This window comes from Ischnura elegans, chromosome 1 (assembly GCF_921293095.1).
Source record: "Ischnura elegans chromosome 1, ioIscEleg1.1, whole genome shotgun sequence".
Classification (NCBI taxonomy): domain Eukaryota; kingdom Metazoa; phylum Arthropoda; class Insecta; order Odonata; family Coenagrionidae; genus Ischnura; species Ischnura elegans.
This window is the reverse complement of record NC_060246.1, coordinates 16,243,958-16,260,766: the sequence shown is the minus strand read 5'-3', so window position 1 is coordinate 16,260,766 and position 16,809 is coordinate 16,243,958. Positions and strand designations below refer to the sequence as shown.

At 40.4% G+C, this 16,809-nt stretch overlaps 2 protein-coding genes across 4 annotated transcripts in view; both read right to left on the bottom strand.

Moving 5' to 3' along the window:
• Positions 1 to 402: 402 nt before the first annotated feature.
• On the bottom strand, positions 403 to 4,750 carry LOC124156226. Its single transcript, XM_046530631.1, has 2 exons — positions 3,772 to 4,750; positions 403 to 803 (listed from the first exon to the last, which is right to left on the bottom strand). Exons 1-2 carry the CDS (start codon positions 4,597 to 4,599, stop codon positions 795 to 797), a joined length of 837 nt encoding a protein of 278 aa, XP_046386587.1. The 5' UTR covers positions 4,600 to 4,750; the 3' UTR covers positions 403 to 794.
• Positions 4,751 to 5,988: 1,238 nt separating this feature from the next.
• The window catches only part of LOC124156207 (LIM/homeobox protein Awh), a 119,581-nt gene continuing 108,760 nt past the window's right edge, over positions 5,989 to 16,809 (bottom strand). For 2 of the 3 annotated variants that reach the window (XM_046530600.1, XM_046530611.1), the window contains 3 exons: positions 13,626 to 13,865; positions 11,281 to 11,529; positions 5,989 to 6,504 (listed from right to left, as the gene is read on the bottom strand). In XM_046530600.1, the coding sequence (XP_046386556.1) occupies positions 6,434 to 6,504; positions 11,281 to 11,529; positions 13,626 to 13,865 (560 nt within the window). In that variant the 3' untranslated portion in view covers positions 5,989 to 6,433. Of the gene's footprint in view, positions 6,505 to 8,668; positions 8,923 to 11,280; positions 11,530 to 13,625; positions 13,866 to 16,809 lie in introns of all 3 variants that reach the window. The other variant, XR_006864285.1, reaches the window with a different exon arrangement.

Sequence of the window (16,809 nt, the reverse complement as noted above, 5' to 3'; positions counted from 1 at the left end):
GTGCCCCTTAAGAGGTCAGTAACATAATAAACAGATATGTATATTTATTTTGTGTAAAATTTGTGTTGAGTTTCTAAAGTTGCTTTCCTGTCCATGTTCCCAGTCTAATCCCTGGTCCAATTGAACAATGACAAATGTATCCAGAAGTTTTTCTACACATTCAAGAATCCTTAGTTTGAAAAGGTAGCAGATTATGGGGAGGACTTAGGGGTGGCCACACCTCTGTAAACTCTGGAATATGTCATTGAAAAGATCTTTAAGGTGGCTCTCCGATGAAAGTTATTATTTCATCAGCTAAACAGAAAATGTTTTCCATAGCTGATGAATGTCTAAAAGGCGCTTGTCTACTCTCTCATCAGACTTCAGATACCACATATTGCGAAGAGACAATTTTGCAACATCACAAAAAAATGAAATTCTATATTGGAGAGAGAAGAAAAACCAAAGGAGACATACTTCATGTTTACAAATTGAACATTACAAATAAGCAGAAAAAAAAACTTCACAAATCCAAACACTCCCTTCTTTTCCTCTCTCTAAGAGGGTACCTCCTTTGAGGGACACTGTTTCCCGTCACACTCTGGTCATTCACATTCCCTCCCACTTTGGGCAGCCTCGGTCCCCAGACACAATTTTGAGACTCCCATCCCCCCACAGATTGCACCGATCCCTCTTCTGACATGCCTACCTCTTCGCTTCTGGGAGCTATTTCTGGAGCAACAGCTACCTCCTCAATCTGTACACAACTTGGCCTCTCCCTCATTGTCACTCTTGTCTCCCTGCCCTGGATTTGATTAGTATGCCTGTGAATGAGATTCCCATCATCAGTCAAAATTTTGTAGTTCCTTGTACCGAGAACCTCTTTCACCACTCCCTTCACCCACTTCCCTATACCATATGGGTAAACTTTCACCATCACCTCTTGACCACTTCTAAACACTCGCTCAAAAGAACCCCCCTGAGCTCCTCCTTGAGCCCTTTGGTGGTTTGTAACAACCTCTCTCGTATTTGGCTTCACTACCGCGAGCCGAGAACGCGGGAGTCTTCCAAACATCAGTTTGCTTGGAGCTTCCCCCGTGGTAGAGTGAGGTGCCAGTCTATAGTCAAAAAGGAATCTGGGCAAGGCAACATGCAAGGGAACTCCTGAGTGCAAAAGGGTTTTCAGTTTGTTTTTGAAAATCTTTACCATATTTTCAGCAGCCCCATTGGTTGCTGGATGATATGGTGGAGAAAATATGTGTCTTATACAATTCATTTCACAGAATTTTGCAAATTCTCCACCAGTGAATTGGGGGCCATTGTCGGTAACAATCTGCTCCGGGAGTCCAAAGACAGAAAATACATTTCTTAGGTGAGAAATGATCTCCTCACCTGAACTAGTTCTTAACTCCTTTACCTCTGGCCACTTTGTGTGGCTATCAATTAAAACCATAAACATCTTTCCCACGAAGGGTCCTGCCAGATCTAAATGTAGTCTTTGCCATGGTTTCTCTGGCCAGTCCCAACTCTTTAATGGTACCCTATTTGGTGTTGGCTTATTTGATAAGCAGGACTCACAAGACTTTACCATCTTTTCAATGTCCTGATCCAACTTTGGCCACCAAACATATGACCTTGCCAATGATTTTGATTTTGCCATCCCCAAGTGCCCTGAATGCAACTCTGACAATATTTTCAGTTTTAACCCTTCTGGCACTATAACTCTATTTCCCCACATCAAACAACCTTGCTCCACTGTCAACTCATATCGCCTATCAAAATATGGCTTCAACTCCTCACCCACCTTACTTGGCCAGCCAAACAAGCAAAAATCAATTACCTTACTTACACATTTATCCACCCGAGAAGCTTTGCTTATTACCTTTGAGGTAACAGGAAGAAATTCACTTTCTCCTACCTGCAAATAGGAGATTTCCTCTGTAATATTTGACTCCTGCTCCACGGGTAACCTAGATAATCCATCTGCAACTACATTTTGCTCTGCTTTGATATACCGTATTTCATAATCATAGGCTTGCAATATTACTGCCCAGCGCTGTAACCTGTTGGCAGCCATTTGTGGTATCCCTCTATTTTCCCCAAAAATGTGGAGCAGCGGTTTATGGTATGTTTTCAAAACAAAGTGACGACCATATAAATACTGATGGAACTTTTTCACCCCAAAAATGATGGCCAAAGCCTCTCTATCTATTTGTGAATAATTCCTTTCTGCACTACTCAGTGACCTAGATGCAAAGGCAATTGGCCTTTCCTCTCCATTGGTGTATTTATGGAGCAGCACCGAATCTACGCCAAATGGTGAAGCATCACATTCTAATATCACATCTACAGTAGGATCATAATGTGCCAATACCCTATGTGATGTGATTAACCTTTTAATTTTCATAAAGGCTGCATCACAGTCTGCTGACCAAAACCATACGACACCCTTCTTAAGAAGTTCATGCAAAGGAAACAGCACAGAAGCTAGGCCCGGTAAAAACTTGGAGTAATATTCTACAAGACCCAAGAAAGATCTTAGCTGGGGGACATCTTTCGGAGCTGGTGATTTTACAATTGCTTCCACTTTATCCTTCATTGCATGAAGCCCACTTTTATCAATCCTATGCCCCAAAAATTCCACTGACTCGCAACCAATTTTACACTTTTGCTTATTTACTCGAAATCCAAATTTTTGCAACCTTTCTAGCAATGCATACAAATTTTTACTGTGATCCTCCTCATTACAGCCTGTAACAATTACATCATCCTGAAAACAAGCCACCCCTGAAAGGCCTTGAACCACTTGATCCATTATCTTTTGAAAGATGGCTGGGGCAGATGCAACACCAAAAGGTAACCTAGCATATCTAAAAAGGCCCCTATGGGTATTAATTGTGCACATACGCTGTGAATCTTCGGCTAAAACTAGCTGTTGAAAAGCCTGGTTGAAAATGCCTGACCACCTTGCAACTTAAGAAAGACCTCTTCCACTCTAGGCAGGGGGTACCTTTCAATATTCAAATTTGGGTTTAAAGTAATTTTAAAATCCCCGCAAATCCTTACCTTCCCGGTGCTTTTCATTACTGGTACAATCGGTGTTGCCCAATCGCTAAAATCTACTGGATACAAAATACCCAGCTCCAGCAATCTGTCAAGCTCCTCATTAACTTTATTTCTAAGGGCAAATGCTAAGGCTCTGGGAGCACAAAACACCGGTGTTGCATTTGCTTTTAAGTGAAGGGCGACTTCCCTCCCATTGAAGGTCCCTAACCCTTCATCCCACAGATCCTTGAAGCTTTTCATGACATCTTCCCCAAACTTGACTTGTGACGAGCATACCTTTTGCACCGGCTGAGGTAGGCCCAGTGCACTGTGCCAATCTCTACCCAATAATGGCGGCCCTCCATTCCTTACTACAAACAGTGGCAATTTAGCATGAGACCCCTGATACACTACATCAACTTCCGCAATACCCTTGGGTTCAATGAGCGTATTTGCATATGACCTTAATTTTACTCGAGTATCCTGAAGTTTTAAGTTAGAAAAATACTTATAATAACATCTTTCTGACACTGCAGAGATGGATGAGCCTGAATCCAACTCCATTTTCAGGGCTATACCATTAACTATCACTTCAGCATACCAAGGACCCACCCCTCCAATCATAGCAGTATTTATGTTGTACAATGCAAGATCAAAATCATCAGCATAGGAAGAACAGCGACCTTCGGAAAAATCCTGTTCCCCCTCGGCCAAAACTTGAAATGATACCCTTTTCGGTGCACTTACCCTTCTACTTTCCCTGCACATTGCCTTAAGGTGCCCTGTCTTTTTGCAAATGTCACATTTGTATGACCTGTACTTGCAGCTTGCAGCCCTGTGGCCCACGTAACCACAGCAGTTGCACCTGTCTACACTTGGTGGCCTTCTCTCCTGCTTCTGCCATCTACGGGAGCTTCCTCCTGGCACTCCCGTGCCTACTCGATGCACCGCCTCGGCGTCGTCGTCTTCCTCCATCTCACCTTTCACATAATGCACTTCTGCTGCGCCTCCCCCAACTTCCAAATTTCTTCCCTCTGCTGCGTTTTTACTCGTCTCCGCGTACACCAGTGCCTTTTCCCGGGATGCGGCTATCTCCACTGCTCGGGCGAAAGTTAAACTTTCGTCCTCCAAATACAATGCCTGGGCGATAGCCGAATCCCTGAGTCCCAGGACAAACTGGTCTCGCAGGGCCTCATCCAGGAATCCGCCGTACTTGCAATGACGCGACGCGCTGCGAAGGCCAGCCGCAAACTCGGGGACGCTCTCCTCCTTCCCTTGTGTCCTCTGATGGAACTTGTGCCTCTCAGCAATTGCCGATTTCTGAGGGTTGAAATGACTCCTCAGCTTACCCTTGATTTCATCAAGCGAGCACTGCGACGGCTTCTTGGGCTCGCACAAATTACGTACGACTTCGTACGCCTCCTTCCCTATCGACGATAACAGCAACGCTTTCTTCTTAGCTGCGTGCACCTCTTCCTCTCCCAAGTCCAACACAATAAAGTACTCGTCCAATCTCTCCTCATAGGACTCCCAATTGTCCACCCCCAACACAAACTTCTCCATAAAATTCGGCATCCCGCCCTCGTCGCCAATGTAATGACTTGACGCTATGATGGTTACCGTGCAAGTGACGCTAAAAGGTAGCGTTCCATTTATTGTTTGGCGCCAAAACAAATGACACACTAAATTATGTCTAGCAGGTTACAAACAATAACAATGACAATATATCACAGGGCTGTTGGAAGTAATTATCCCAATATTGAGTGAGAATTGCTCTACTCAGTTCTATTCCAGAAATTCTATTTTGTTTAAGAGTGTTGAGGGAGGTATGTATCCTTAACTCCTGATCATCCTGCTTGATAGCTTGAACTTCAAAAAGACCAGATGCCCCTGCAACCAGCACTGCTTACCGTGTATGTCTGAATACAGTCCCCCCTTTTTTTCCAAAAATGCCTGTGGTAAAAGTAAAGGGGGGACTATATTCAAACACATTTTTTTTTAATATTTCCCGAAATTGAAGCCTCAAAATTAGGGGGGGACTATATTCGGAGAAATACGCCCCAGCAGCAGAGAAGGTTGTCTCAACGTTGTAGCAACGTTACAAATGTTGCATTGTAATGTTAACGTTGACACAACGTTTAATGGCAACGTTACTTTGCAACATGGTGGGCAACATTTTTATTTGCCTATTAGATTTCCCATTCCATAATCTAAGGTTTAATCATTTCTAAAGTCCATGAATCGCGCTTTAAACAGCTTTTTTGGGGATGCATCAACTTTCGTCATTTGATTCCATTTAGAATATTTTCAACGAAGGCACCAAGTAACTAAGTCTGAAAATCATCTAGGCAAGGAACGCAAAAAATTGTCCATAATCAACGGTTAAATCGTTTCCAGAGTTCTTTCAAAAAAATTTCGTCATTCAATTCCACTAATTGAAACATATTCAGCGACTACTAAGTCCAAAAATCATCTGGGCAAAGAACGCAAAAAACACTAATTAAGTTTAACTTTGGACTTCGATTCTTAAACTTTTCTATCTTATTTGGGTGGAAAGAAATATGTACCGCGATACATATTTCATTCCACTGGCAATGGCAAATATGCATGAAATTAAAATTTTAAAAGTTTTGATGCATCATGATGCAATTTTTTGGTAGAAAGTTAATAAATGGCTTAGTTTATTACCACTCATTCCTGAAAACCTTCCATGAGCATTCTTCCTTCAATGGTTACCTGTTAAGGAAGAGGTACATCTTCATGAGACTATGCACTTTTCTTTTATCTTTTTGATGACCTCTTAAAACATGGTTTCACTTTACAAATCAGAGTTTCTGTAATTACATTGGGACCAGCATCTTGTAGCACAATTGTCAGTAATATAAACTGAGTTAAAGCACAATAACATTATATGGAATACAATCGACGTACTATATGTATTTGAAAAAAATGAATCGAGTAAATTAAGCACTATGAATTAAATAGAGCTTAAACTTTATTAGGTGGGCATAATAAAAACACAAAATGCTCCTAAATCCACAACTATGACAGAAGTCAATTATATACACAAAATCTGCAACATTTCATCCATAGAATAATTTAAGGCCAGTTAAATACTAATATTGCAAACTGTATTTCCACCTCATCCAAAAAAAAATATCACGAAAATGAAATGCCATTAGCTCAATGCCTCCGAATCACTCTTTTGAGTCAATGAATGGCCCTCACCAAACAAGCACTTCATTCATCATCACATATTGGACACCACTCCTTTGGGAACACCCAATCTTCACTGGATCCCTCACAGAAAACACTTGCACACTCATTCCTGGGCATTGCAATGCACCTCCTGCTGCACCTATGTCATTTCAAATGTCATATTCAAATTCACATTGTGACACTAATTGAGTCACACTTCTCCTTGCATGCACGACAGCAATGAATCCTGTGGTGTTTGGTCCAGGGATGAATCCATGGATACTAGATTGCATGAGGAAAAGAGAAAAGTAAGTTTAGCAACTCTGAAGGAATGTATTTCAGTTATAGAATCAGATACATTTGTACAAGAGGATAGGGCCGATAACAATTGTTTGCTGGTTTGGGGGCTTACAAGAGCCATATTTATTGTCACTGCATGCAGTGCTGGTGGCACTAAGAGACACACTATATGACTGCAGTAAACAGCAATGACATGAAATGGAAATGCTTTGTTTCAGCCCGGAGCAAAGCAAAACTATGTACATGTGTAGATACACGTAGTTTCATCCGAGCTAGAAATTATATTCTCTAGGAGTTAAGATTCAACTCAGGACAACCCACAACACCTAGGCACCTAGTTAGGCAGTGTCGCACTCTCAGCTAGATCAGTTCGTCACAATCATAAGTTAACACACAGTTGTGATGCAGTGATGCATTCTGCAGGATAACCACACTCCTCGGTGCCTTTTATGGGTTTATCAACTCACGAGCAAGGTCTCGGGATGCATCGTTATGTATATAGAGGACTTTACTGCACTCGGGGAGACATTTACCCTCGATTACATCATGCTGCATTTTTCTATTGAGAAAATTAAACGAATGAGCTTGTTTTTATATATGTATTTGTGTCTAATTTTATCACGTATATGACATATGCACTTGACTCTGAAGCCATTTCGCAGTGTGATTTTAAGTTAGGGAGATTGAAGAGACTAGAAACTTTGACAAACTAAGTTTTTTTCAATGGTTCCTCAAAGAAACACTTATAAAATCTTTGTTATTACGAATTGGTTTTTTGGTCGTGTGAACTTCATAATGATGAGAGTCTTGTCTGTACTTGTTTAATAGATCAGTGCCTAGTAAAATAAATTAATCTGATGATTTGAGGTTCTGATAATCCGTCTCCTAACAGCAATGGCCCTCCATGATGATCCTAAATAAGTATGCTGGGAGGATAGTCTTCCACATGCTCTGCCTCCGAAGAGGCGCTCAGTTCTTTCAAACACATTCCACACACAGTGAAAGACTGGACTTATGGGCTTTATTTGAAGGGTTCAACCCTTTCTCCTTAGAAATTCAAATGACTTAATTTGCTCTCCTTCCCAACCCACCCAAAAGCTGCTTCTGATCTCTTCATCACTCTACAGACATATGTTTCCACTTGAATCTTTGCTTACACGAGAAATCTTCTTATCTTTTGTCCTTCAGCAATGCAGCTGAGACTCACTGAAATCGTCACCACAATGCGCAATGGCCGCACAACCCAAACAAGGCATAGCGAGAGAATTTGGTTAGGAGGCCATGGGACCACCCACCATCAAGGACACTACAAGAAGGGCTGTTTCTTCCCCAGAATTTTTTTTCTATTCAACCTTCTTAGAACTTAAATTAAGCTTTATGATTTTTTTAAAATTCATTTTTGTATTATATTACTGAGGGGGGTTGCCAGTACTGTGTGAAATAAGACCGCGAAAAATCTCGATTTGTTAGATTACTCTGGGCTGGTAGGAGCCTTCTGAGGAGGTTCCCATCTAGCTGTGCTGATGGGGTTGGCCCATGCACCTTTCAAATGTGCCTGGAAGCCTTGCTATTCTCCTGTTTTATGGGAGCTCTCTTGCTATTACCTGGGAGTTTATGGAAGAGAGAGAATTATTCAGTGAACCTTGATTTTATGTTTAGTCTCAAATTTGACTTGATTGCTGTCTATTCTGTCCGTAAATCTTTTTCCAACTTTGGTAGATAAGACGTCATTTTAATCCTAATTTGGCAAGCACGCAGTGGGCTCTCTTTGGTGGTTCTAGACACCTTGGCTCTGCTTTTAATGCAGAGTAATTGCCCAAAATTCAATTGATAATAATAATTCCATATTGGCAGCTTGTTGTAATCAAAAGCAATCTACTAAAACCAGTCAATCAACTTTAAAATGTAGGAATTAATACAATGCTTAAATAACTTGTCTTCTTAGTAAGAACAAATTTAAAACTTTAGTATAACAGAAACGGAAGAGGTAAGCAAACTGCCATCACTCACATACATGTACCTCAGCAAACTATAATATTGCCAATGCAGAGCACTTCAGCACAAGGTTATAATCAGATAGCCTATCCTTTCATTCTTCAAAAGGCAATCAATGGCAAGTAAGTAATTTTTTTCAATTGGAACTCACAACACAAAACACACTTGTTGGTGCAAGAAGTTTCTGCTCTGGCTTCTTTGGATGAATCTTCTTTGATGTCAGCAATGTTCCACTTGTAGGTAATGAAGAGTGGTCACGACAGAATAAGATAGCACCTGTGGACACTTTCTTTATTTCAGTAACGAACAGCTATGCTCTTCCAGTCATCAGTGTCATGACCAAGTCTCCATTAATGTGCACAGAGCATGCTTAGTGGTGGTTTAGTTCCCAGCATAATGGAGATCCTTAAAACAAGCAAAGTTTCACTGGGTGGATACAAAAAATATTTTGTAATCACAATTTTTTAATGTTTTCACTGAGATATGCACAGCTCAAATGTAGATTCAGGGAAACCTCATTATACGCCACCAACTTTAGGAGCCCTTCTGTTCCCAATATGATAGAAAACTAGTACCTTAAAATAATCATTGCGAGTGCTTTGGAGTAATTTTAGTGAAGAGAATCCCAGGCAGCAAGATAATCTAGGACATGTTGAAGGCTTGAAGAGATTGATGCCCTATGGAAATTATACTATCATGCTGAATTCCACTCCAGGGTGATACAATGCGTATTATTGCTGGGGAAATACCACTTTCTTGATGAAATATTGATCATGCTAAACAGAATTCTTAACATTATTACATTTCCTTCATACAGTAACGGATATAGAAAAAACTCAAGGGGGCGGCACAAGAGATATTTCGAGCTACCTATGCTTTTAACACAATGATAAATAATCAAGTTACCTGCAATATTTAAGATAATTTTATTTAAACTGATTATAAGCATATACAAGACAATGCTATTCATGATATAAAAAAGTTACAATTGTGGTTCTGCAATGTTTGGCAATGCAGGCAGCCCCACTAGGGGGGGGGGGGGCGTGACCCCTGCACCCCCCATATGCCATGCATGGCCTTCATATTTAAATTTAAAACCACGTCTATTTTGAATTGTAAAAAAATAAAATAACAACAACGATAGAAGTAATGACCACTCAAGCAAAAACTTCACCAGCAAAGAAAAATGCAGCAAAATACTGTTGCTTGGCCCCTTATGCAATGACACTGAAAATCTTTTTCTGAAAGAAAAATAGCAAGTGATGTTTAGCACATAAGTGTGGGGTGTACATGATTTCTTGTGCATCACGCAGTGTAGCCTAAGTGGGACAAACAGGTCGAAGAATCACCACACCGTTGAATAAACAAAAGTGATACTCCAATTAAGGTGACAATTGCTCAATGGTGGCTAATAATCTCTTGGAAACAGGACATATTACCAAGCAAAAACTTCACCAACTCCTCCTAGAAATTGAAATCCTCCATTTTGAAACCAGAGGCAAAATATATTATTAGAATAATCAAATGCTAATTCTTGAAACATATTGTTCAGAACACGCCTCTGAGGAATGTAAATCTCTTCCACTTAACTCGCAAAACAATTTCAAGAACTGAGGCCCACAGCTGTATCCATCGGGACCTAATCCCCTGCCTCCCTCACAAGAGATTCAAACCTCGGTTCTCCCTCCTTGTCTACTGACATCCCAAATTCTCCAGGATTCAAGGTTTTCTACCATTTCCACTTTCACCAACCCTCAACACACAACCCCAGAAGAACAATTGAGGACTGATTTTAATCAACATCCAGAAAAAGGAGAACTTCTGAAACTTGGTGATGGAGATGACCCATAATATCGCTTGTAAAGAGGCAAGATGAATGTGGTACCCTCACCCTGGAACCTTTCCTTACCCTCCCCTCCAAAGTACTGGCAAAAAACGACCTTTACTCCCACAATCACTCTCACTTTTCCCCTCTCTCAGCCACCCAAACCACGCCCACAGTCTAGGAAAAATCCCCGCCCTGTTGCCCACATCCAGTTTCATTGAACAAAAGAAGCTGGTTCTACAAGCTGTTGCGGACTGGCATCCCTAATCAATCCTCTCTAAATGAATTCTGGTACGCAACTCGCTTGAAAGACACGCCGGTGCAGTTCAAAAAGGGCATACTATGATGTGCCAAAGCAGCTGTGAGTTGGCCACCAACATAATGCCATAATAAAACCACCATTCTCAACACAGAACGTGCAGCGACTCCAGCCTCGTCATTTTGACCATTGCCCATTCCTGTAACCCTGCTCTGTGAACCACCGCAAACAATTCTTGACTCATCCCTGTTTGACATGGACAATAGGCAGCCCCTTTTACTTGGCTTCATCATTGTGTCAGTGCCACATGAAAATTAAATGCAAGGAAGGGCACAAGGAAGTTTTTCAACACATTAGTTGTCTAATTGCCACGACTCTCCTCACAGAGTATCAACCAAAGCATTGGGAGAGAAATACGAGGGTCCTTTACCTGCTCTGTCCCTATTTAGTATGTATACGTATTCTATGTGATACCTAGTTTGTCTGTCTTCCTTCAGATAATTCTGCACATAAAAGACTTGCAAAATGGTTACTGTGGTGACGGGTTTAGACACACACTTAAGAAAATGTATGTGCTCAGAAGGAGGTGGCCTCCACATTTCACCACACTTTAAGAGATTCTCTGAATTGGAAAGCTGGCACTTTTTGAGCTCATAGAGACGTGATAGGGAATACTAACCATGCGCATGTGACGGGAACAATGTGTTTGTTGTGGGAGGGACAGGAGATGGAGCTGAGGCTGACACCACGGTGACTTTACTATTGTTGTTGTTAGTGGCTCCTCCAAGTGGGATGGCGGACACAACATTGGGCTGCTGACTGAGGGAGGGCGGCGACTGGAACGAGTACGTGAGGTGAAGGTTGATGTGTCTCCCGAAGGGCGACGAGTCAGTATCCCCTCTTGGAATGGGCGCTGACGCATGATGGACTATGCAGGAATCAAGAAGAATAAAAGAATAGACTATTATTCAATGCTCAGGATAAAAACACCTGAAATCAACAGGCTAATAATGAAAACAGTGAGAAAGTTATTAGCAAGAGTTATACTGGCAAATAATTTTATATCGAGAAAAATAAAACACTTTCAACATTAATACTAAGTTTGCATAATAATAGACAATGAAGATCTTGTATATTATCGTTGGATCAGGTAATTAAAATAATTGCACTGAAATAATTCTATATCGGTTAAAGCCTTTATTTATTTTGGAATTGCATTCCATACCTTGAAATGAATGATTTTTGGAACTGTAGCTGAGCATGTAACTATAGGTGTGTCTGCATTGGGTGCAATATGCCATGGCAAGCATGCATGATCTCGAAGGGGCAAAATAGTAGCCTTGAAAACCCAAACAATTTGGAATAAAATGTAAAGAGGTCTGAATCTGAGGTTTTTCAACAAAATTTTATGATACAGCATTGCAAAAAAAGGCCAAAATGGTAAATTTGTACTAATATTTATTTTTTTTTATGCTGGAGCTATTAACTTTTCACGAATAATTTCTCAGTTAAACATAAGCACTTCGGTCCCTGCTGGCAAAAACCTATTTACTCTGTCATTAACGGTACAAGCTTATACCAGTGTCGGATACAGAAAGCACTCAAGGGAGGGGCGCAAAAGATATATTGAGTTGCCTTTACTTTTATCGTGATAAAAAGTAATCAAGTCACAGGCAGAGTAAAATAAAATTTTAATTAAAGTAATTATACACTTATATAAGACAATGCCATCTTTTGATATAAAAAAGTCTCAATTGTGGTTCTGCAATGTTTGGCAATACGGCCGGACCCGCAAGGGAGGGGCGCGTGCCCCCCGCACCCCCCATCTGTATCCGCCACTGGCTTATACTACAATGTGCTGCTTCTGAGGCATGTAGCCAGAAATTTACTTTGTGGGTGTTTGGGAGGACAGGGGGTTGTCAATAGGTATTGATATTTTGTTATCAATTGAAACGCATCAGAAAATCATGCATTTTATTATGTTAGCTACATATTTCATTTGCATAGTGCTTGAAGTTAACTTTATTGTTAGTTACTGGTAGACATTGACAGTCATATAAATGTAAGTATAATATAAAACAGAGTATCAAAAGATAGGTGTCCCTTATGGGCGTACCCAGAAAGAAATCTTGCGAAGATGGGCGTACCTAGAAGAAAAAAAATCGCAGAAGCCTTTAACCCTTTTGCTGCTGCTCAATCTCCCAAAACCTAACCCTCGCATGCGGCAAAAGTGCTAACCGTATGGCAGGGAGGAAGAAAAGGCATGTTCACAGCAGCCTGCCATGCGAACGTACCAGGTACGTTCGCAGCAGTGAAAGGGTTAAGAGCAATCAGAACTGAATTGAAACGAAAGTTTTCAACAAATTTTCTTTAAACTCATGAAAAATGATATTAGTATAATAAGATATGTAACAAAAATAAAACTTATTGTATTTTTTTCAACAAAATGACCTCATGAACTAATAAATTGCTGTTATAATTTTCCTAAACTTTTGTTTTCATTCACCTTTTCCATGCTAAAATGTTTCAACTTGAACGACCATGGCTTTCACCCCCGCCCCCCTCTAATTTTGATCCCGTTGGGTCCCTGGAATAGTGCTCCCCTCAGCAGATGTATCACAGGTAGAAGCCGCATAGGAAAAATTGGGGGAGGGGAAGAAAGGGGGGTTGGAGCCAGTGGTGTAGCGAGGGGGGAGTCCAGAGGGTCCGGAACCCCCAAAATATAAAAACATATATGCATACTTTACTTCATAAAAGAAAACAAAATATTTGAAAAATCATGAATTTACAAAAGATTTCTTTGAAAAATGAAGTTTTTTCGAAAGTGAAAATTGTTAAAATTAGTTTAACACCCTCTACATGGTATCCTGTTTTTAAAACATTTTCCCCAATGATTTTGGACCACCCCCCCAAACAAAATTCCTGGGTATCCCACCGGTTGTAGCCTCCAAAGCCCCTCCATCACACATCCATACTTCACGCGGGGCGCGAATGTAGGGTGGGAATATGAAATGGTGCACTCACTTTGTCCCTTGAGCTTGCCAGTGTGCAGGTGCTTCTTCTGCCTCGCCCTTGAATTCTGGAACCACACTTGCGTGACCCTCTTGCTGAGTCCGGTGATCTGCGCGATCCTCTCCAGGTCTTGGCCATCTGGGTTTGAGTCCAGTTGGAAGTTGGCCTGCAGGACCTGCAGCTGTTCTTCCGTGAACGTGGTTCGCACCCGCTTTGCCTTGTTCTTCTGGTAACTCTCAGATTCTCCGCCCTCTGGCGAGGCCGCCGACGCCGCAGAGCCCAACAAAGGTGGGGAAGAGAAAAGGACAACAGGTCAAGATGGGAGATTCATGGGTGACAAAACTAAGGTGGAGATGCTCTATGCCTAAAAATGCCATTTTATGAAGTGTATGCTAAACGCAACATTTCATTGCTCACAACATCTGCTACGTTTCTAGAGTCCATAAAGTATAGTTTGCTGCCATGTCACGTAACTCCAGTAAATCGCTCACATGTATTTCTTGCATGATTATAATGAACTGGTTTTTGGTGATGAGAGGATAGCAATCCATGAGTGAGCTGAAGAAAATCCTGTTTTGGCAAAATCTTGCAAATGTTTCATTGCATGATTTAGTCTTATAATCGATTTTGGTATTACGTGATTAGGGGTATAAATTATAGTTGGAATGTTACCAAATGGCTGTAGCATAGGAAGAGAAAGTGTTGATAAATATTTTTGCTGAATTAACTATTTTTCTCAAAATGTCTTGATTTTTTCACTTGACTGTTTTGTTTTGCAATCTAGCGATCTGATCGATGGATTTTTCTTCCTCATAGGAAACCCCACTAAAATCGCTGGCACATTCATTGCGTATGCTTGGTTTCGCTAATAGTAGGACCCGCCCGCCTTGTGACGGTGCGGGATTCCTCGTCCCTTCCCTTCCTTCCCTATTCCCTCCCAGGAGGCGTCTTCGGGCTCCTATCGCGGCGGCGCACAGTGGTCCCAAATCGAAAAAAGCTGGCCAAAATTAATAACGTCGTAATTTTAGCTAAAACAGCAACAAAAGTGGATATCTCCCACTGATTTTGATCGTCTGAATCTGATTTTGGCATTATTTTTACGATGTCTCTTCATTTTATCATTATTTGAGCTGTTATTATTTAAACAATTTTTAGAAAATCTCAATATAGATGTCATTGCGATTGGTGATAACTTGGTGTTCATGGAGAGTTTAAATTAGTATAATTTTAAGGTAAAAGATGTATAAATTTCTGTTAAAACCCATTATAGAATTTACGACATGAAATTGGTGAGATTCGAACCCGCGACCATCAGCATAGTTGGTGAGATACCAAAATCGGAAAAAAGTGCTCACACTCACTCATTTTTGGCTTCCATATATTTGATAAGTCACGTGAGATGAAATAAAATGACTGGTATTAAGAACATTGAGGAAAATAATGTTCGAATTGCAATAAAATGGCTTTCATGTATCACAAAGAACAAATTTCAAAATAATCGTCTCCCGATGTCACACCATCGGACTCATTGTCGTTCTGCGAATCACTTAAAATTAGCAAATTTTCACCTCACCCGATAGGCTGACCTCGTTTTTTTGTAACTCCTGATGTAATTAAAATGTATGATTCAAATATTTGCAGGAGTCTTCGAAAGATATCTTCATAATTTAACATTCTTGGGTATTTTCTTGTACAATGCTCTCGGAATTTCCTCATGTCCATGTTCCTGGCCTCCAATGCTTCCTCCGTTAAAACTTCAATTGTAAGAAAGGATTCTTTGGGAATTGCTGTTCCATTTATCAGCACTTTATTTACCATGAGCAGAATATAATACCAAGCATAATCGATGCACAGCTCAGCTATTTCAATGCAATACTGGCTGAAGGCTTCATTATTTATCTCATAGCCGCAGGACAGAGATTTTAATATCACTGAAAGTCTATGAATAAGTCTTTCATCGATACCCGTCGTGAAAATCACATTAATAATACATTTCATACACATAAAGCATTTATTCGTAGATTTTTCAAAATTATAGAATCGGGTCCAATATTTCTTACTTATTGATTATAATTTTATATTTACACGTAATTTCATCTTGTCTGAAATTAAATCCTGAATCAAAACTTCACTTTTAAAAATATGATGTTTGAGATTAATGAATGATAAGTTTTATACACTGCATATATTCGCCGAATGTGCATACACGGTAATCATTTATACTCACTAGATGCGAGAGGGAGATATTGATAAACTTCTGGAGGGAATTTCATTTCCTTCTGCAACCAGCTTTTGAACATCTCGAGATTGCAAAGACATGAGCATTGCAAAGATCTTTGCAATGCTCATGTCCTCGAGCTTTGATTCCACTTTCTCAGGTATTTCGAGAAAACATTCTTCGCACAAAGCGCGTCAGAATATTTTTTGCATGCTTGATTTCATTCAGTCGAAATATTGTTTTCAAATATTCCACGACATATTCCTTCTTCTTCGCTTATGACTATTCTTTCCTCTCTGTATTTTTATTGTACACCGCAAGGAACGAAAAAATTTGCGGCACCCATAATTCAAATTTTACAGGAGTATTTACGGCTGAAACGATGAATGTGATTTCTATAAGTTGTCTATTTTTAACCAATAATAAACCGGAAATTATGATTTGACATTGAATAAAAGATATAAAGCTTATATAGACTTGCCTCTGAGTTTCCGGCGTATCCTGAAATTTGAATGCCAAATATTGGCAAACCAAGTGCTTTAATTATCTGGACAGGAGAAGTTTCTCGAGTTAGCCGTGTTAACAGAGTTCGGAGCACAGCACTTGTTCACATAGAAAATCATTAAGTAAAACTGAGTGGGAAATGTTCACCACATCCATGCAATGGCTATGGTGAGGGAGGCCGTCATCCTCATTCCATTATTATTAAAAAATGCACGAGCAAGATTCACGCTCCATTGGTGGGTTTAGACGAATTTTTCCCTCCGAATTCAATCCTATCTACGTCTATGGGCTGTTGAAATGATTCTGTGAATAATTTTTGGCATTAGGGAGCATTTATTTCTCTTAGCGCCAATACCTTATTTCGGAATAACGTGCTGACAACGCTGTACAGCATGCAAGGGATCTCTTCTCTATAAAAATATAAGGAAAGTTTTGCAGAGAAAAGCATCATGTGGTTACTGCAAGGTCTCGCAT

What these genes read in the sequence shown, in the direction of transcription:
- LOC124156226 (XM_046530631.1), bottom strand. Translation starts at nt 4,599, where the DNA reads ATGCCGAATTTTATGGAGAAGTTTGTGTTGGGGGTGGACAATTGGGAG.